The sequence below is a fragment of the Ranitomeya imitator genome, chromosome 7 (assembly GCF_032444005.1).
Source record: "Ranitomeya imitator isolate aRanImi1 chromosome 7, aRanImi1.pri, whole genome shotgun sequence".
Lineage (NCBI taxonomy): Eukaryota > Metazoa > Chordata > Amphibia > Anura > Dendrobatidae > Ranitomeya > Ranitomeya imitator.
Genome location: NC_091288.1, coordinates 32,386,734 through 32,407,839, shown reverse-complemented (window position 1 = coordinate 32,407,839; position 21,106 = coordinate 32,386,734). Strand labels below are relative to the sequence as shown.

Below are 21,106 nucleotides of genomic sequence, written 5' to 3'. Positions count from 1 at the left end.
AGATCTAGGATGTGTTATTTGGGTGTTCCCTTTATTTTTTTGAGCAGTGTATATTTAACTTTCACTAAATATCTTCAATATTTGCTATGGATTATCTCTGATTTTCATACTCCACTGCATTCTTACTAGATATTTTATCTATACCTAACCTAACATGGATATACAAATTCCAACTTCATCTCTGTTTCCATACTTCAGTGTATGCTTTCTAGATATTTTATCTATACCTAACCTACTATGGATAGATGTCAATTTCAGGTCTGTTGGGGTCTGAGACTCAGGACCTCTATCAATAAGCAGTTTAGGATTCCAGTGGTGGTCAGAACAGCACAGCTCGTTCACTCGGTACTGTTCTCTGGCTCCTAAGCACTTCATTAGGAGCTGAGCTACACTACCTGAGCACGGCCTTTGCACACTGACCGGAACTGCGCTATTCCTCTATGCCCACTGTTCATTTGGCCACCGCCAGAGCTGCAAACATCTGATGAGTGTGGTTGTCGGATGTTGGACTACTTCCAATTTGATATGGATGACAGGTGATCAACATAGTGAACCTGAAACATTTTTGATATCATGTCCCAGTAAACATTTCCAATGGTTTGTGCAGCGCAAATTAAGGATTTCCTGCATTATGCTAAATTAGTGCATCATGGTATGTGAGTCAAGTTAACATTTTTCTATATCTGTATATAAGTATTAAAAAAACAAAAGTATAGGGTAAAAGCCAAAGGCCGATGACATTTAATAAAATTAAAGTGAACCTGTCACATAGTTGTTCTCTATTTGGTGCTATAGAAGGTACAGAAAAAGATAAACCACATGTCCATCAGACATCATCCTCGTATTTCGGTTTGGCTTGTTGAAGCAACCATGAACCATAAGACCATAGAACCAATATACCAATATATACAACTAGCTAAGTGCTATAAAATATTAAGAAATGCGGAGGAGACAGATCATTACTTTTAAACTTATTTTTAATAAATACAATCTCTACCTCTACCTAAAGCCATTGATCCAGAAGAAGGCAAAAAACCTAGACACATTTGGCAAATTTGTGCCACAGGGAAAAAAATTCCTTCTTGACCCCGAGAAAAAGCGATCAGTTCAAAAACCCTGGACCAAGGCCATGCAACAACTAACTAACTCATATACTGTATATGTATAGCAACAGGGTCGGACTGGCCGACCGGAGAACCGGAGGATTCTCCGGTGGGCCCAGGCACTGACACCTGCTGGCATATTGGCCAGCAGCTGCCTAGAACCCCCACTGCTCCTGGGGCTCCCCACCAGTGGAGTGTCACTAATAGCGGCACACCCAGCTGCTATGGGGCCCCTGAGTCAAGGGGGGCCCTTATGGTGCCAGAGAGCAGCAGATGGACAGGAGCCTGTCCCCGCTGCTAAAGAGAAATGAATATTCATGCTTCCCCATGCCCCATGGGCGTGGAGAGGCGTGAATACCATTTCACTTTAATGGCTGGCAGCGTTAGCCGCAGGTTGAGGCTAGCACTGCCCGCTGCTGCTACTGAATGGGGGGCCCCGGAGGTGGGCCCTTAAAGGGCAGCGATCCTTGATTGTGATCCCTGCAGCTTGGGACCAGAGCGGAGCTGTAGGGATCCACATGGTCCTCCTTCCTGCCCGGCACTTCCTGTCTGACAGAGCACGGCTGGATGATGTCATCATTCATCGCGGCTGTTTCAGACAGAAAGTTGCCGGGATGTGCTGTGGCTGCTGGGAACATGCAGAGAGGTGAGTGGGTGCTGTGTGTGTGTGCGAGTGTGCCTGCATGTGTGCGACTGTGTGTGTGTGTCTGTGTGTGTGTGCCTGCGTTTGTGCGGCTGTGTGTGTCTGTATGTGTGTGTGCCTGCATGTGTGCGGCTGTGTGTGTGTCTGTGTGTGCGTCTCTGCCTCCATGTGTGCAGCTGTGTGTGTGTGGGGGGAGGCAATGATGATGGTGCTGGAGGCAATAATGATGGTGGTGGGGGCAATGATGATGGTGCTGGAGGCAATGATGATGGTGGTGGGGCAATGATGATGGTGCTGGAGGAAATGATGATGGTGCTGGAGGCAATGATGATGGTGCTGGAGGCAATGATGATGGTGGTGGGGCAATGATGATGGTGCTGGAGGCAATGATGATGGTGGTGGGGGCAATGATGATGGTGCTGGAGGCCATGATGATGGTGGTGGGGCAATGATGATGGTGCTGGAGGCAATGATGATGGTGCTGGAGGCAATGATGGTGCTGGAGGCAATGATGATGGTGCTGGAGGCAATGATGATGGTGGTGGGGCAATGACGATGGTGGTAGGGGCAATGGTGATGATGATGGTGGTGGGGGCAATGATGATGGTGCTGGAGGCAATGATGATGGTGGTGGGGCAATGATGATGGTGCTGGAGGCAATGATGATGGTGGTGGGGGCAATGACGATGGCCGTAGGGGCAATGGTGATGATGATGGTGGTGGGGGAAGCAATGATGATGGTGGTGGGGGCAATGATGATGGTGCTGGAGGCAATCATGATGGTGGTGGGGCAATGATGATGGTGCTGGAGGCAATGATGATGGTGGTGGGGGCAATGACGATGGCCGTAGGGGCAATGGTGATGATGATGGTGGTGGGGGAAGCAATGATGATGGTGGTGGGGGCAATGATGATGATGGTGGTGGGGGAGGCAATGATGATGGTGGGGAAGAAAGCAATGATGGTTGTGGTGTAAAGGACAAAGATGGTAGTGGTGGAAAGGACAATGGTGGTGGGGGAGGAGGAAATAATGGAGGTGGTAATGAGTACAATGGTGGAGGGGGAGAACAATGTTGATGGTGGAGGGTGCTGCATTATACCCTTTCAGGGGGGCTGCATTATACCCTATGAGGGGGCTACATTATAATTCTGTGGGGGGCTGAATTATTCTCTGAGGGGGCTACATCATACTATATGAGGGGAGCTGCATTATGTCCTATGAGGGGCTACAGTGTATTCTATGGGGGCTGCCTTATGAGGGGTTGGCATTATACTCTGAGGGGGCTATATTATATTCTGTGGAGGGGCTGCTTTATATTATATGTGGGGGCTGCATTATTCTCTCAGGTGGCTACATCATACTATATGAGAGGAGCTGCATTATGTCCTATGAGGGGGCTACAGTATATTCTATGGGGGGTTGCATTATACTCTGATTGGCTACATTATATTCTGTGGAGGGGCTGCATTATATTCTATGGTGGGGCCTGCATTATACCTTATGAGGGGGTTGCAATATATTCCATGAGGGAGGCTACATTATATTCTATGAGGGATCTGCATTATATTCTATGGGGGGCTGCATTATATTCTGTGGGAGGCTACATTATATTCTATGAGAGGGGCTACTTTATATTCTATGAGGGGGCTACCCCAACCCCGACTACATAATTAAGACATATACTACCTTATATTATGCCCTGATATTAGCGTGTTTTACTGCACAATTGATGGTCTTGAATGTATTTCTATGTAGCTACATAGTGGGCCCCAAGAATGATTTTCTCTGGTGGGCCTAAGGTCCTCCAGTCCGACGCTGTATAGCAATGACATTCAATATGGTCACTGCTTTCCAGATTGTATTTCTCCTTTACTATGTCCTGGTAGTACGCCGTGCATCTCTTTTACCGAAGGGACTCTGGAGCTCATAGCACGACTACGCTCATCTCCACTGTAAAAAGACAGAACAATTTGTGAGAACGTAAAATGTGTAACAATTCCCCATGTCCTAATTTTACAGATCATAATTACATAGTACCAGCATGCCTTCAAACATTCCAAAATTTAATGGCTCCCACTGATTAAAAATGTTGAAGTTTGCTCTAACTCATCCTCCAAGTATGCATACAAAACCCTCTCCCACATGGTGAACTAATAGTAGATTTTTTTGGCCACAATACCGCAATATCTGAAATTAAGTGACAGAGCCCCCAACAACAATCAATGACAGCCACAGATACAACTTAAAGTGTCAGTGATTGAATTACCCACTATAGAGTCTCCATCCCAGGTGCCATCTTTGGGCTAATCTCTCAGATAGCCCCAAGGATGTCCCTGTGTTTGCTGCACAAGATTGTCAGTGTCAAACATTCCACCTTGTGACCTCACATAGAACCTTCATCACCCAAGTCTGGAGATTCTGACAGCAAAAACTGAGGAAATGTAGAACCTTACAACCATAATCCATAGACTTGGAGGGAAGATATCCATGTTGGTGCTAGGTTCACTAACTGAAAACTCACCTGTATCCTTTGCCTTCGCCGACCTAAAACAAGAATCTGTGTCCTAGTCTTCATCTCCTGAAATAAGAATCTGTGTCCTTGGTCCTGGGTCCTTTGCTCTGCTCATCTTCACCTCCTGAAATGAGAATATGTGTCCTCGGTCCTGGGTCCTACGTTCTCCTCATCTTCATCTCCTGAAATTAGAATCTGTGTCCTCGGTCCTGGGTCCTATGTTCTCCTAATCTTCATCTCCTGAAATGAGAATCTGTGTCCTCGGTCCTGGGTCCTACGCTCTCCTTGTCTTCACCTCCTGAAATGAGAATCTGTGTGCTCTGTCCTGGGTCCTTACGCTCTCCTCGTCTTCGCCTCCTGAAATGAAAATCTGTGTCCTTGGTCCTGGGTCCTCCGCTCTCTTTGTCTCCACCTCCTGAAATGAGAATCTGTGTACTCGGTCCTTGATCCCCGGCTCTCCTCATCTTCACCTCCAGAAATGAGAATCTGGGTCCTGGGTCCTCCGCTCTCTTTGTCTTCACCTCCTGAAATGAGAATCTGTGTCCTCGGTCCTTGATCCCTGGCTCTCCTCATCTTTACCTCCTGAAATGAGAATCTGGGTCCTGGGTCCTCCGCTCTCCTCATCTTCACCTCCTGAAATGAGAATCTGTGTCCTCGGTCCTGGGTCCTATGTTCTCCTAATCTTCATCTCCTGAAATGAGAATCTGTGTCCTCGGTCCTGGGTCCTACGCTCTCCTTGTCTTCACCTCCTGAAATGAGAATCTGTGTGCTGTGTCCTGGGTCCTTACGCTCTCCTCGTCTTCGCCTCCTGAAATGAAAATCTGTGTCCTTGGTCCTGGGTCCTCCGCTCTCTTTGTCTCCACCTCCTAAAATGAGAATCTGTGTCCTCGGTCCTTGATCCCCGGCTCTCCTCATCTTCACCTCCAGAAATGAGAATCTGGGTCCTGGGTCCTCCGCTCTCTTTGTCTTCACCTCCTGAAATGAGAATCTGTGTCCTCGGTCCTTGATCCCTGGCTCTCCTCATCTTCACCTCCTGAAATGAGAATCTGGGTCCTGGGTCCTCCGCTCTCCTCATCTTCACCTCCTGAAATGAGAATCTGGGTCCTCGGTCCGATATTCTCCTCATCTTCATCTCCTGAACTGAGACTCTGTGTACTGAATCCTGGGTCCTCCGCTCTCTTCGTCTTCACCTCCTGAAATGAGAATCTGTGTCCTGGGTCCGAAATTCTCCTCATCTTCATCTCCTGAACTGAGACTCTGTGTACTGAATCCTTGGTCCTCCGCTCTCTTCGTCTTCACCTCCTGAAATGACCACTTTCCCCCTGAACACCAGTTTGCATAGACCACAGTCATTGTGACATCACACTTAGGTAACAATGGCCACCTATATCCGATGATGTAACAGAAGTAACCATGAGTGATATCGCCTGGTATTAACATTGAAGACAAGTAGTTATAATATGGCAGAGCACAGTGATTAGTATGAAAGGTGCAAGGAGAGAGAGATTCAGAGAAAGGTTTCCAATAATCATTAGCGAAATGCCCAGAACTGTGTAAAAAAAATCTTAAAATGACAGGTTGTCATTCTAGACTCATTGACCACATTTTCCTTCACTTTACAGCAACAGTTACTGTAAGAACCGAGGCCTCATTTCTAAAACTACTAACACAAATGTAACAGTTGCACATAGCAACCAGTCCGCTCCTGCTCCAGTGTATACAGTTGCCCATACTAACCAGTCCAGCTCCTGCTTCAGTGTATACAGTTGCCCATAGCAACCAGTCCAGCTCCTGCTTCATTGTTTATAGTTGCCCATAGCAACTAGTCCAGCTCCTGCTCCAGTGTATACAGTTGCCCATACTAACCAGTCCAGCTCCTGCTTCAGTGTATACAGTTGCCCATAGCAACCAGTCCAGCTCCTGCTCCAGTGTATACAGTTGTCCATAGCAACCAGTTTAACTCCTGCTTTAGTGCATACAGTTGCCCATAGCAACCAGTCCAGCTCCTGCTTCAGTGTATACAGTTGCCCACAACAACTAGTCCAACTCCTGCTTCAGTGTATACAGTTGTGTTATGTTTGCTAATGACAGGTGTTATGAAGGCAATCCAGAAACACAGTGTGCTTAGCGATCAGAGCGCACACAGTGATCTGACAAATACCCAAAAATACAAGAACGAGCTCTGAGACGTGGAAACTCTGTAGACTGCACACCTGATCCTATCCTAAACACAACTAAAAGCGGCTGTGGATTGCGCCTAACAACTACCTAGGCAACTCGGCACAGCCTAAGAAACTAGCTAGCCTGAAGATAGAAAAATAGGCCTGACTTGCCCCAGAGAAATTCCCCAAAGGAAAAGGCAGCCCCCCACATATAATGACTGTGAGTAAGATGAAAAGACAAAACGTAGGGATGAAATAGATTCAGCAAAGTGGGGCCCGATATTCTAGGACAGAGCGAGGACAGTAAAGCGAACTTTGCAGTCTACAAAAAACCCTAAAGCAAAACCACGCAAAGGAGGCAAAAAAAAACCACCGTGCCGAACTAACGGCACGGCGGTACACCCTTTGCGTCTCAGAGCTTCCAGCAAAACAAAAGACAAGCTGGACAGAAAAAAAAGCAACAAAAAAGCAAAAAGCACTTAGCTATACAGAGCAGCAGGTCACAGGAACAATCAGGAGAAGCTCAGATCCAACACTGAAACATTGACAAGGAGCAAGGATAGCAGCATCAGGCGGAGTTAAGTAATGAAGCAGTTAACGAGCTCACCAGAACACCTGAGGGAGGAAGCTCAGAAGCTGCAGTACCACTTGTGACCACAGGAGTGAATTCAGCCACAGAATTCACAACAGTACCCCCCCCTTGAGGAGGGGTCACCGAACCCTCACCAGAGCCCCCAGGCCGACCAGGATGAGCCGCATGAAAGGCACGAACAAGATCGGAAGCATGAACATCAGAGGCAAAAACCCAGGAATTATCTTCCTGAGCATAACCCTTCCATTTAACCAGATACTGGAGTTTCCGTCTAGAAACACGAGAATCCAAAATCTTCTCCACAATATACTCCAATTCCCCCTCCACCAAAACCGGGGCAGGAGGCTCAACAGATGGAACCATAGGTGCCACGTATCTCCGCAACAACGACCTATGGAATACATTATGTATGGAAAAGGAGTCTGGGAGGGTCAAACGAAAAGACACAGGATTGAGAACCTCAGAAATCCTATACGGACCAATAAAACGAGGTTTAAATTTAGGAGAGGAAACCTTCATAGGAATATGACGAGAAGATAACCAAACCAGATCCCCAACATGAAGTCGGGGACCCACACGGCGTCTGCGATTAGCGAAACGTTGAGCTTTCTCCTGGGACAAGATCAAATTGTCCACTACCTGAGTCCAGATCTGCTGCAACCTATCCACCACAGAATCCACACCAGGACAGTCCGAAGACTCAACCTGTCCTGAAGAGAAACGAGGATGGAACCCAGAATTGCAAAAAAATGGAGAAACCAAGGTAGCCGAGCTGGCCCGATTATTAAGGGCGAACTCAGCCAACGGCAAAAAGGACACCCAATCATCCTGGTCTGCAGAAACAAAACATCTCAGATATGTTTCCAAGGTCTGATTGGTTCGTTCGGTCTGGCCATTAGTCTGAGGATGGAAAGCCGAGGAAAAGGATAGGTCAATGCCCATCCTACCACAAAAGGCTCGCCAAAACCTTGAAATAAACTGGGAACCTCTGTCAGAAACAATATTCTCAGGAATGCCATGCAACCGAACCACATGCTGAAAGAACAAAGGTACCAAATCAGAGGAGGAAGGCAATTTAGCCAAGGGCACCAGATGGACCATTTTAGAAAAGCGATCACAGACCACCCAAATGACTGACATCTTTTGAGAAACGGGAAGGTCAGAAATGAAATCCATCGAAATATGTGTCCAAGGCCTCTTTGGGACCGGCAAGGGCAAAAGCAACCCACTGGCACGAGAACAGCAGGGCTTAGCCCTAGCACAAATCCCACAGGACTGCACAAAAGTACGTACATCCCGTGACAGAGATGGCCACCAGAAGGATCTAGCCACTAACTCTCTGGTACCAAAGATTCCAGGATGACCAGCCAACACCGAACAATGAAGTTCAGAGATAAGTTTATTAGTCCACCTATCAGGGACGAACAGTTTCTCTGCTGGACAACGATCAGGTTTATTCGCCTGAAATTTTTGCAGCACCCGCCGCAAATCAGGGGAGATGGCAGACACAATGACTCCTTCCTTGAGGATACCCGCTGGCTCAGATAAACCTGGAGAGTCGGGCACAAAACTCCTAGACAGAGCATCCGCCTTCACATTTTTAGAGCCCGGAAGGTACGAAATCACAAAGTCGAAGCGGGCAAAAAATAACGACCAACGGGCCTGTCTAGGATTCAAGCGCTTGGCAGACTCGAGATAAGTCAAGTTCTTATGATCAGTCAATACCACCACGCGATGCTTAGCTCCTTCAAGCCAATGACGCCACTCCTCGAATGCCCACTTCATGGCCAGCAACTCTCGATTGCCCACATCATAATTACGCTCAGCGGGCGAAAACTTCCTGGAAAAGAAAGCACATGGTTTCATCACTGAGCAATCAGAACCTCTCTGTGACAAAACCGCCCCTGCTCCAATCTCAGAAGCATCAACCTCGACCTGGAACGGAAGAGAAACATCTGGCTGACACAACACAGGGGCAGAACAAAAACGACGCTTCAACTCCTGAAAAGCTTCCACAGCAGCAGAAGACCAATTAACCAAATCAGCACCCTTCTTGGTCAAATCGGTCAATGGTTTGGCAATGCTAGAAAAATTACAGATGAAGCGACGATAAAAATTAGCAAAGCCCAGGAACTTTTGCAGACTTTTCAGAGATGTCGGCTGAATCCAATCCTGGATGGCTTGGACCTTAACTGGATCCATCTCGATAGTAGAAGGGGTAAAGATGAACCCCAAAAATGAAACTTTCTGCACACCGAAGAGACACTTTGATCCCTTCACAAACAAAGAGTTAGCACGCAGGACCTGAAAAACCATTCTGACCTGCTTCACATGAGACTCCCAATCATCTGAGAAGATCAAAATGTCATCCAAGTAAACAATCAGGAATTTATCCAGATACTCACGGAAGATGTCATGCATAAAAGACTGAAACACAGATGGAGCATTGGCAAGTCCGAACGGCATCACTAGATACTCAAAATGACCCTCGGGCGTATTGAATGCAGTTTTCCATTCATCTCCTTGCCTGATTCTCACCAGATTATACGCACCACGAAGATCTATCTTAGTGAACCAACTAGCCCCCTTAATCCGAGCAAACAAGTCAGATAACAATGGCAAGGGATACTGAAATTTAACAGTGATCTTATTAAGAAGGCGGTAATCAATACACGGTCTCAGCGAACCATCCTTCTTGGCTACAAAGAAGAACCCTGCTCCCAGTGGTGATGACGATGGGCGAATATGTCCCTTCTCCAGGGATTCCTTCACATAACTGCGCATAGCGGCGTGTTCGGGCACGGATAAATTAAATAATCGACCTTTAGGGAATTTACTACCAGGAATCAAATTGATAGCACAATCACAATCCCTATGCGGAGGTAGAGCATCGGACTTGGGCTCTTCAAATACATCCTGATAATCAGACAAGAACTCTGGGACCTCAGAAGGGGTGGATGACGAAATCGACAAAAATGGAACATCACCATGTACCCCCTGACAACCCCAGCTGGATACCGACATGGAATTCCAATCCAATACTGGATTATGGGTTTGTAGCCATGGCAACCCCAACACGACCACATCATGCAGATTATGCAACACCAGAAAGCGAATAACTTTCTGATGTGCAGGAGCCATGCACATGGTCAGCTGGGCCCAGTATTGAGGTTTATTCTTGGCCAAAGGTGTAGCATCAATTCCTCTCAATGGAATAGGACACCGCAAAGGCTCCAAGAAAAACCCACAACGTTTAGCATAATCCAAATCCATCAGATTCAGGGCAGCGCCCGAATCCACAAACGCCATGACAGAAAACGACGACAAAGAGCATATCAAGGTAATGGACAGAAGGAATTTGGACTGTACAGTACCAATGACGGCAGACCTAGCGGACCGCTTAGTGCGCTTAGGACAATCAGAAATAGCATGAGTGGAATCACCACAGTAGAAACACAGACCATTCAGACGTCTGTATTCCTGCCGTTCAACTCTAGTCATAGTCCTATCGCACTGCATAGGCTCAGGTTTAACCTCAGGCAGTACCGCCAAATGGCGCACAGATTTACGCTCGCGCAAGCGTCGACCGATCTGAATGGCCAAAGACAAAGACTCATTCAAACCAGCAGGCATAGGAAATCCCACCATGACATCCTTAAGAGCCTCAGAGAGACCCTTTCTGAACAAAGCTGCCAGCGCAGATTCATTCCACTGAGTGAGTACTGACCATTTCCTAAATTTCTGACAATATACTTCTATATCATCCTGACCCTGGCACAAAGCCAGCAAATTTTTCTCAGCCTGATCCACTGAATTAGGCTCATCGTACAGCAATCCGAGCGCCAGGAAAAACGCATCGACACTACTCAATGCAGGGTCTCCTGGCGCAAGAGAAAATGCCCAGTCTTGAGGGTCGCCGCGCAAAAAAGAAATAATAATCAAAACCTGTTGAATAGGATTACCAGAAGAATGAGGTTTCAAGGCCAGAAATAGCTTACAATTATTTTTGAAACTTAGAAACTTAGTTCTATCTCCAAAAAACAAATCAGGAATAGGAATTCTTGGTTCTAACATAGATTTCTGATCAATAGTATCTTGAATTTTTTGTACATTTATAACGAGATTATCCATTGAAGAGCACAGACCCTGAATATCCATGTCCACACCTGTGTCCAGAATCACCCAAATGTCTAGGGGGAAAAAAAAAAGTGAACACAGAGCAGAAAAAAAATGATGTCAGAACTTTTTCTTTCCCTCTATTGAGAATCATTAGTTAGGCTCCTTGTACTGTTATGTTTGCTAATGACAGGTGTTATGAAGGCAATCCAGAAACACAGTGTGCTTAGCGATCAGAGCGCACACAGTGATCTGACAAATACCCAAAAATACAAGAACGAGCTCTGAGACGTGGAAACTCTGTAGACTGCACACCTGATCCTATCCTAAACACAACTAAAAGCGGCTGTGGATTGCGCCTAACAACTACCTAGGCAACTCGGCACAGCCTAAGAAACTAGCTAGCCTGAAGATAGAAAAATAGGCCTGACTTGCCCCAGAGAAATTCCCCAAAGGAAAAGGCAGCCCCCCACATATAATGACTGTGAGTAAGATGAAAAGACAAAACGTAGGGATGAAATAGATTCAGCAAAGTGGGGCCCGATATTCTAGGACAGAGCGAGGACAGTAAAGCGAACTTTGCAGTCTACAAAAAAACCTAAAGCAAAACCACGCAAAGGAGGCAAAAAAAAACCACCGTGCCGAACTAACGGCACGGCGGTACACCCTTTGCGTCTCAGAGCTTCCAGCAAAACAAAAGACAAGCTGGACAGAAAAAAAAGCAACAAAAAAGCAAAAAGCACTTAGCTATACAGAGCAGCAGGTCACAGGAACAATCAGGAGAAGCTCAGATCCAACACTGAAACATTGACAAGGAGCAAGGATAGCAGCATCAGGCGGAGTTAAGTAATGAAGCAGTTAACGAGCTCACCAGAACACCTGAGGGAGGAAGCTCAGAAGCTGCAGTACCACTTGTGACCACAGGAGTGAATTCAGCCACAGAATTCACAACACAGTTGCCCATAGCAACTGACCCAGCTCCTGCTTCAGTGTATACAGTTGCCCATAGCAACCAGTCCAGCTCCTGCTTTATACAGTTGCCCACAGCAACTAGTCCAGCTCCTGCTTCAGTGTATACAGTTGCCCATAGCAACTGACCCAGCTCCTGCTTCAGTGTATACAGTTGCCTATAGCAACCAGTCCAACTCCTGCTTCAGTGTATACAGTTGCCTATAGCAACCAGTCCAGCTCCTGCTTCAGTGTATACAGTTATCCATAGCAACCAGTCCAACTCCTGCTTCAGTGTATACAGTTGCCCATAGCAATCAGTCCAGCTCCTGCTTCAGTGTATACAGTTGCCCATAGCAACCAGTCCAGCTTCTGCTTCAGTGTATACAAGGCCTTATGCGGACAGTGCGATTGTAGCCTCCTGACAGGCCCCATGTACAGTACAGAGCTGGACCGTGCTTGGGGGCCTTAGATGACACAATCCATAGCCACCATTTTTCTGGCCTATATTTAAGTCAGTGCACATGTAAAAGAAGAATATTCAGTGTTATATTTGCTGGTGAAACATTCAGCAATGCACAAATGACATGAAACAGCTATTCTATTTTTATGGGAGAAACCATTCCATTGTTACACATACAGTATTTTGCACATACATTCCAACATTTGTGAAACTACAACTCCCAGCATTCACTGTCAGGGGCCGGCAATGAGGAGGCTGTCAGGGCTTTTTAGGGGTTGTAGTCTCACATGAAGTGACCAACGTTGCTGCCTCCTATAGTCTATGTGTTGGAATAAGTTTAAATGCAACAACTCCATTCCTGTTGTAGTCTGCATTGAATGTCTATGAGTGTTCATTTGTCAGCTATGCTGTGATTGTTAAAGTTTGTACAAAAAGGTCAGAGGACTCTCACTGATTGCATCATTCTGCTGCTGTTTCCTTCACAGAGAGACATGTGTTACATGGACTAGATTATATCGGTAGTTACTGTCAAAGCTTTCTTATTTTGTTCCAGTTCAAGCTGCATATATTAAACACAGTTTGCCTTACGTTGGATTCTGCTGCTTATATGAAGTAACACGCGCTGCTGTGGTAATACTCCGGCTAACAGGTTATGGGCCCAGCCACCGGAAAGTAAATGGTAAAAAGCCCAGTCACCGGAATAAGCAGCGAGCCAAGCGCAGACAGCACAGAGAAACCCCCGGAATACAAGGACACCGGAACGCAAAGGTACCGCAGTGTACAGAGCACCGGACAGCGCAGCTTAAAGGGCCAGTAACAAAAAAAAAAAAAAGGTACAAGAGACAAGAATGTCTACAGAAAGGAATGCAGTGAAGTACACAGTGCCAAGTCTCACAAATCACAATTACAGCTCCTGGAAATTCAAGGTAAAGATGTTACTTATAAGAGAGGGTACATGGAAATGTATTGAACAGCCTGTGCCTGACCCAGTACCGGGTGATTGGCTAGAGACTGATCAGAAAGCACAAAGCACTATTTCCCTCAGCATAGATGATAACCAGATTGTACATGTATGCAAATGTGATACTGCAAAGAAAATGTGGGAAGAATTACAGAAAGTGCATGAAAGGTCAAATCTCAGCAATAAGCTATATCTTATGAGAAAGCTGTATCAGTCTAAATTAAGTGATGGCCAGCATATGCAGGACTATATCAGAAACACCCTAGAGATTGTGGAGCGCCTAAGGGGTATTGGTGAAGAAATTAAAGATTTTCATGTTGCTGCATTACTATTAAGTGGTCTTCCAGAAAGTTATGACACGCTTGTGACTGCATTAGATGCCAGACCAGATGATGAACTCACACTAGAATATGTGAAAGGGAAACTTGCAGATGAATACAAGAGAAAGTCAGAGACTATTAGCAATAATATATGCAAAGCAGAAGCAGCATTAAAGACACAGTACTTTTCTAAAGCTCAGAGTCATTTAAAGGAAACTCGTGAATGTTTTGTCTGTAAAAAGCCTGGTCACCTTAAAGCAGACTGCAGAGTGTGGAAAGCAAGAATGAATCAGTTTAAAAAGCAGGACAGTCATCAAAAGGTTAAAACAGCTGTAAAGAAGGAAGATGCATGTATTGCGACTGCATTTGGGGTCAGCACAAGCCCATATGCAAACCATGTTTGGTGTATTGACTCTGGAGCGACTGCTCACATGACACGTGATAAAGATTTCTTCATTAATCTAGATGAAAGCAAGTCTGAAAAGGTAATTTTAGCTAATGGTCACTATATGACATCAGAAGGAATAGGAGATGGTTATCTCCATTGTCAAGTTCAATCCTCAGCACAAGTCAGAAAAATCCCAGTTAAAGACGTGCTGTATGTTCCCAAACTTGAAAGTAACCTTTTATCTGTAAAGAAGCTTGCACAACAGGGAAATATAGTTACATTTAAGGATGACAGATGCATCATTTCAAAGAAGGGTCATACCCTTGCCGAAGGAAAAATCAAAGATGAACTTTATCAGCTGAAATGCAATGAAACTGTTTACAGTGCTAGACAAGATTTTCATAAGGACTGTATTCATGTGTGGCACAGACGCCTAGGCCACAGAGATCCAGAAGCAGTAAAGAAACTAGCTCAACTTGCAAATGGTATTGCAATCAACCAGTGTAATCAAACAATGAAGTGCACAAGTTGCCTAAAAGGGAAAATGTCCAGAAAATCGTTTCCTAAAGTAAGCACTACTAAATCTGCACAGATACTGGATTTGATACATACAGATGTGTGTGGTCCAATGAGTGTTCTTACTCCCAGCAAGAAGAGATATTTTCTCACATTCATTGATGATTATTCCAGATATACTGTTACTTACCTACTTCAAAGTAAAGATGAAGTTCCACAGAAACTTGAAGAATATCTTGCTGCAGTTCTTAACAAATTTGGAAGAATACCAAAGGTACTGCGAGCAGATAATGGAACTGAATATACAAGTGGTAAAGTGCAAACCATCCTGAAAAAGAATGGAATCGTGTTCCAGACAACCGTTCCATACAACCCAGAGCAGAATGGCACAGCAGAGAGAAAGAACCGAACTCTTTGTGAAAGTGGAAGAAGTATGCTATTTGATGGAAACCTACCTACAACATATTGGGGAGAAGCCATCATGACTGCTACCTATCTTCAAAATCGACTGCCAAGTAAAGCTACAAGTAAAACTCCATATGAGCTATGGAACTGTGAGAAGCCCAACCTGAAGCATCTCAGGATATTCGGAAGCAAAACTTTTGTGCATGTTCCCAAAGAAAAACGTTCTAAGTGGGAATCTCATGCAAAGGAAGGAGTTCTTGTGGGGTACAGTGAAACTCAGAAAGGATACAGAATCCTGCACCCACAGACCAACACAGTAACAATCAGCAGAGATGTAGTGATTGATGAAAACTCAGTATCGCTCAAATTTCATGAGGTTACGCAAATAATTCAACCTAAGGAACAAGAATTTCAGTCAGTGATTCCAGACATTGAAGAGAATCTCAAAGAAAATACTGAAGTCTGGATATGCTCTGAAAGTACTGAAAAAGAAACAGAAGAACCAAGCCAACCTCAGGAGATCAGAAGATCAGGAAGATCAAATAAAGGAATTCCAGCTAAACGCCTTTCTTATATGGTCAGATCAATTCCAGAAGAAGAGCCACAGTCATGGCAGGAAATGCAAAAACTGCCTATTCATAAGAAGCAAAAATGGATAAAAGCTGCTGATGAAGAAATGGAATCCCTTCATAAGCTCAAAACATGGGAGCTCACAGAGCTACCTCAAGGCAAGAAAGCAATTGGATGTAAGTGGGTCTTTAAGAACAAATATGACTCCGAAGGTAATGTTCACCGTTTTAAAGCAAGATTGGTCGCAAAAGGATATTCACAAAAATATGGTGAAGATTATGATGCTACTTTTGCTCCAGTTGCCAAGCAAACTACATTCAGAACTTTATTATCCATAGCTGCTGTTCAGCAGATGAAAGTAAGACATTTTGACATCAAAACAGCCTTTCTACATGGAGACATTGAAGAAGAGCTGTACATGACTCAACCAGAAGGCTATGTTAAAAGGGGTAAAGAGAACCTTGTTTGCAGAATGCAAAAATCTCTCTACGGCCTTAAGCAATCAGCAAGAGCATGGAACACTAAGATGAACAAAGTGTTAATCGACGAAGGATTTAAAAGGTCTCAAGCGGATCCATGTTTGTATACAAAAGGTGTATCACAAGATTGGATGTATGTTATTCTATATGTGGATGATGTAATAATAGCGCATCAAGAAGAGAGAGAAATTTCAAAACTAGGTCAAATTCTGAACAAGCATTTCGAGACCAAGGACCTTGGAGATGTGACATACTATTTGGGAATCCAAATCCAGAGAGAGGAAGATGGAAGTTTTCTTCTTAATCAAAATTCTAAAATCTCCACAGTTCTAAACCAGTTTGGAATGTCAGAAGCCAAAGGCATATCAACTCCAATGGATCCATCTTACCTAAAATTGGAAGGAGAAGAAGATCTGCTACCCACAAATGACAGTTACAGACAAGCAGTGGGGGCACTTCTATACATAGCAACCACAACCCGTCCAGATATCTCAGCCACAGTGGGAATTCTCTGCCGACGTGTAAGCAAGCCACGCCAAAGAGATTGGAATGCAATTAAGAGACTTCTTCAGTATCTTAAGGCAACCCAAGAGTTAAGTCTAAAGATTTCTGCATCAGGAGATCTAATTCTCAGAGGATATGTAGATGCAGATTGGGCTGGAGACTCAAGTGATCGAAGATCAACAAGTGGTTACTTGTTCAAGTTAGGACACACTTCAATCTCATGGTCCAGTAGAAAACAAGTGTCAGTTGCATTGTCTTCTACAGAAGCAGAATATACATCAGCTGCTCATGCAAGTCAAGAGTTAATTTGGTTGAAGCAACTTTTGGAAGAATTCGGCAAACCACTAGCTGAACCAACTGTTATCTATGAGGACAACCAAGGATGTATCAAGCTCGCCAGCAGTGAAAGGATAAGTGCAAGAACAAAGCACATTGATGTTAAACATCATCACTTGCGTGACTTAGTAGAGCGTGAAGTTCTAAAGTTTGTTTACTGTGAATCTGACAAGATGTTAGCAGATGTTTTGACAAAGCCATTGTCAAGAGCCAAGTTTGAAGAATTCAGAACTGCAATGGGACTAACAGGATAAGCAGTTGTTGAGTGGGGGTGTTGGAATAAGTTTAAATGCAACAACTCCATTCCTGTTGTAGTCTGCATTGAATGTCTATGAGTGTTCATTTGTCAGCTATGCTGTGATTGTTAAAGTTTGTACAAAAAGGTCAGAGGACTCTCACTGATTGCATCATTCTGCTGCTGTTTCCTTCACAGAGAGACATGTGTTACATGGACTAGATTATATCGGTAGTTACTGTCAAAGCTTTCTTATTTTGTTCCAGTTCAAGCTGCATATATTAAACACAGTTTGCCTTACGTTGGATTCTGCTGCTTATATGAAGTAACACGCGCTGCTGTGGTAATACTCCGGCTAACACTATGGCTGTTTTTTAACCACAAATTAATAAAGTTGGAGATAATTTTCCGGAGTCTGGTGGAGCTTCCCTAACACCTCCCGCAGGTGGTCTGTGACATTAGGGGCTCTGCTTGTATCACTGAATGGAGCAATAAACTCAGATTTTGACTTATCGCATTGTGCAGCCGGGGTTCAGCCTGTTGGGGACAGCAGCCCAGTCATTGCTCAGGGGCGCCTATGATTGCTTAGATTCTTCTCTAACTTATGATTTGGGGGACGGGGACCCACTGCATTTCTCTATGTGTCCATTTATACTTAAAGGGAACCTGTTATGTACCCCATTCTCTCCAACCCAGCAGTATCCATATATACACTACTAAATTCCCTGCCTATCCAGCCCTTTATCATTTTAGTCACTCAAATCCATTTAAAAAAAAAGCATTTATAAGCTCCCCTTTTCTTATGCCTAGTCAATGGGGCGCTAGTTTCCCCAGATTAGTCGGCCCTCTCCGCATGTTATCACTCCTGTGGCTGAGCCTCATAGGAGTCCTAAAATGGCAGCAACAGCCATCTATTGGTACCTTACAGGCAAGTAAGGATTTCCTAGCATTCGCCAAACCCTGACTCGTCCATCAGATGCCAGATAGAGGAGTATGATCCGTCACTGCACAGAACCACTCGATTCGACGCTCAGCATTGTGCTTGGTGATGTAAGGCTGTATGAAAAGCAATTGGACTTAAAACTTAACTTTTAGGCTATGTGCACACGTTCAGGAATTCATGCAGAAAATTCCTGACAATTCCGGACATTTTCTGCATGAAATCCGCAAGAAAACCGCGTGCGTTTTTGCCACGATTTTGCCGCGGTTTTTGCCGCGGTTTTGACGCGTTTTTGCCGCGGTTTTTTCCGGACACTTCCCAATGCATTTTGGAGTGGGAAATCCGCAAAAAAAACGCAAAAAGATAGAGCATGTCCGGATTTTGTGCCTGATGCTTTTTTTTTGCGGAAAAAAATGCATCATGTGCACAAAACATGCGGAATTCATTCTAAATGATGGGATGCTTATTGTATGCGGTTTTTTTGCGGTTTTATAGCGTTTTTATCGGGAAAAACCGCAAAAAAACCGGAACGTGTGAACACAGCCTTAATCTAAAAGTTTAAAAAGGCGACGAACTAATGTGATACCATCACCACGTGTAACAAAAAAATACTAAAAACAAAGGGGGGTTATCGCCCACTCTAATAGACACAATCGGGACAAGAAAAAATGCTGATAAGCCTATATAGGTATAATCTAGTACGGTATAACCGTGCTGACCTTTTGTATACGATTATGTCACCCAAAATGACAAAGGAATATGTGTATGACTATTACTTGCAGTATCTGTACCTGGTCCGTATTACATCCAAATTTGCACAGCTACCAAGAATACTAGAAACCACATATCCATGAAAGATGTCATTTTTAAAAAAAAGCGTAACCAAACCGAATATATGTATATTCACAACGGCGTATAAATAGGCAATTAGGAGGCCGATGTCATAATACCATATTGAAACATGCTAAATAGAATACACTCTTAGCGGGACATTCATATACTCCTCTTATCCCAGAGGTGGGTGCCCGGGTGTAATAGACCATATATTGTTTCAATCAAATATGACCTGTGAACTCATGGTAAATACAAACTATTAAGTCTGATACATAAGAGTGGAACGGTCTCACCCATCTCTCATTCATATGTTGTGGGTGCTCGGCCTCCTCATATAAGGTAGCGTCTCCCAACGCGTTTCGTCATACCCAGGACTCATCAGGGGAGTAACCGGGATACCTGCGGGGCTGTGTTACCTGCCGCTCGGTTGTGTCTCCTTCATATAATGATGAGCCGGATCGCCATGCAGCGCGCGCCATCCTCGGCGTGTTCACTGCTTCCGGTTCATGTGACCATAGTTCCGGTTTGCCCGAAAAGATTATTGCGCATGCGCGCAGCGTGACCCGCATACCAGAGGCGCGGTGAAACGCAAACATTTGTAATGACATTTGCAATAGGGCATACCCAAATCGGACGTAGTTTAACTAGGATCATGAATGGATTGAGGCAATCACCACCAGATATGTGATCCAAGCGGAGACTATCCTCCAAGAGGTGTATGTACGTGCCATCTGGCGCATATAGAAAAACAAACACCCATGAGAGACAGAGTCAAACTTTATCTTTGAAAGTGTTGCTCTATTTATCCAAGTGATGTAAGGCTGCATGCAGCTGCACAGCTGTGAAGCTCCCAGCGGGCGCAGTGTTTGTGCCGATGTTAATACCAGAAAAGGTCTAGACTCTACAGTTATGGAGTCAGCAGATCGTTGGTGACTTTTCTGTCCTCTGCTGCTCAGCTGACCCTGCTCTGTAATGTTACGGGGTCTCCACTCCGTGGCTGAGTTGCTGCGGTTTCTTCCACTTCTCAATAATAGCAATCACATATGATGGGGGAAGATTCAGGAGGAAGAAATATCTTGACCCAACGTGTTACCCTGGTGGCTCCTATTACAGGATCATGCTGGTATCAGTGTGCTCTTCAGAATGAGCTATCCTGCCATTGTAAACCAGATGCAATTAATCCCTTTTATAAATTTTCTAGTGCAAAATTTTGGTGCAAATTCGTTACTTCATCTAATTCTGGAGCGCTAATTTCTGCATAGGCATCAATGTAAAAGACAACACTGTACTTCCTACTGTCACCACTAGAGGGAGCTTTTTATTTTTGTTATTAATGTATACCAGCTAACTCGTGGGCTCCCTCTAGTGGTGGCCGCAGGTAGCCTGTATCTTATGTTAGAAAAATGAAGCACCAACCTAAAAATATAAATAACAAAATCACAAAATCAAATCAGCAGAGAATTTTTAAACTAACTAGATTTAAAAAAAAAAAAAAAAAAAAGTGGTATTTAATGTTTGATTTCAACAGTCTGCCTGTAGATGGTTCTCTCTGGTCTCTACACTTTACTGGCATTTGACTGAATGCATGCAATATGTACACATTTGTACAGGCAGTAGACATTTGCATCCCGGTGACACAACTGGAATCCTATTATATCACTTTTTTAAAGTTGGAATTTTCTCTGAAAGTATATTACCTGTATTATACATTTTGTCTAGTCAATGCTTGTAATACTTATGGTGCAGATTCCACCCCCTGGTTCCATGAGAGGAGACATTGTGGGACATATTACGCAGGAGGAGAACACAAATGGCTCAGCAATGACTGTGAATCCAAATTACCTTATGCCTGTAAAAAGTATCTTGTGAAAAGACAACGCGAACACTATGGTGAGCCATACATTATAATCCATTTATGTTTTCTGCATTGTCTTAGTTTTGGGCTCCTATAGGAGTGAGGTGTCGTTGGGTTTCTGCAGGTCATAGGCGTTAAACGTTGGCTGACAACCTGCCATTTTGCAGTGACAGAACATTTTATTAAAGCAGATTGGTCACCAAATTTCACAATACAAACTGCA

At 44.4% G+C, this 21,106-nt stretch overlaps 1 protein-coding gene across 3 annotated transcripts in view; it reads left to right on the top strand.

The window, feature by feature from the left end:
* The window catches only part of PLA2R1 (phospholipase A2 receptor 1), a 93,117-nt gene that overhangs the window by 5,918 nt on the left and 66,093 nt on the right, over nucleotides 1-21,106 (top strand). For all 3 annotated transcript variants that reach the window (XM_069733025.1, XM_069733024.1, XM_069733026.1), the window contains one exon: nucleotides 20,775-20,918. In XM_069733025.1, the coding sequence (XP_069589126.1) occupies nucleotides 20,775-20,918 (144 nt within the window). The remainder of the gene's footprint in view (nucleotides 1-20,774; nucleotides 20,919-21,106) is intronic.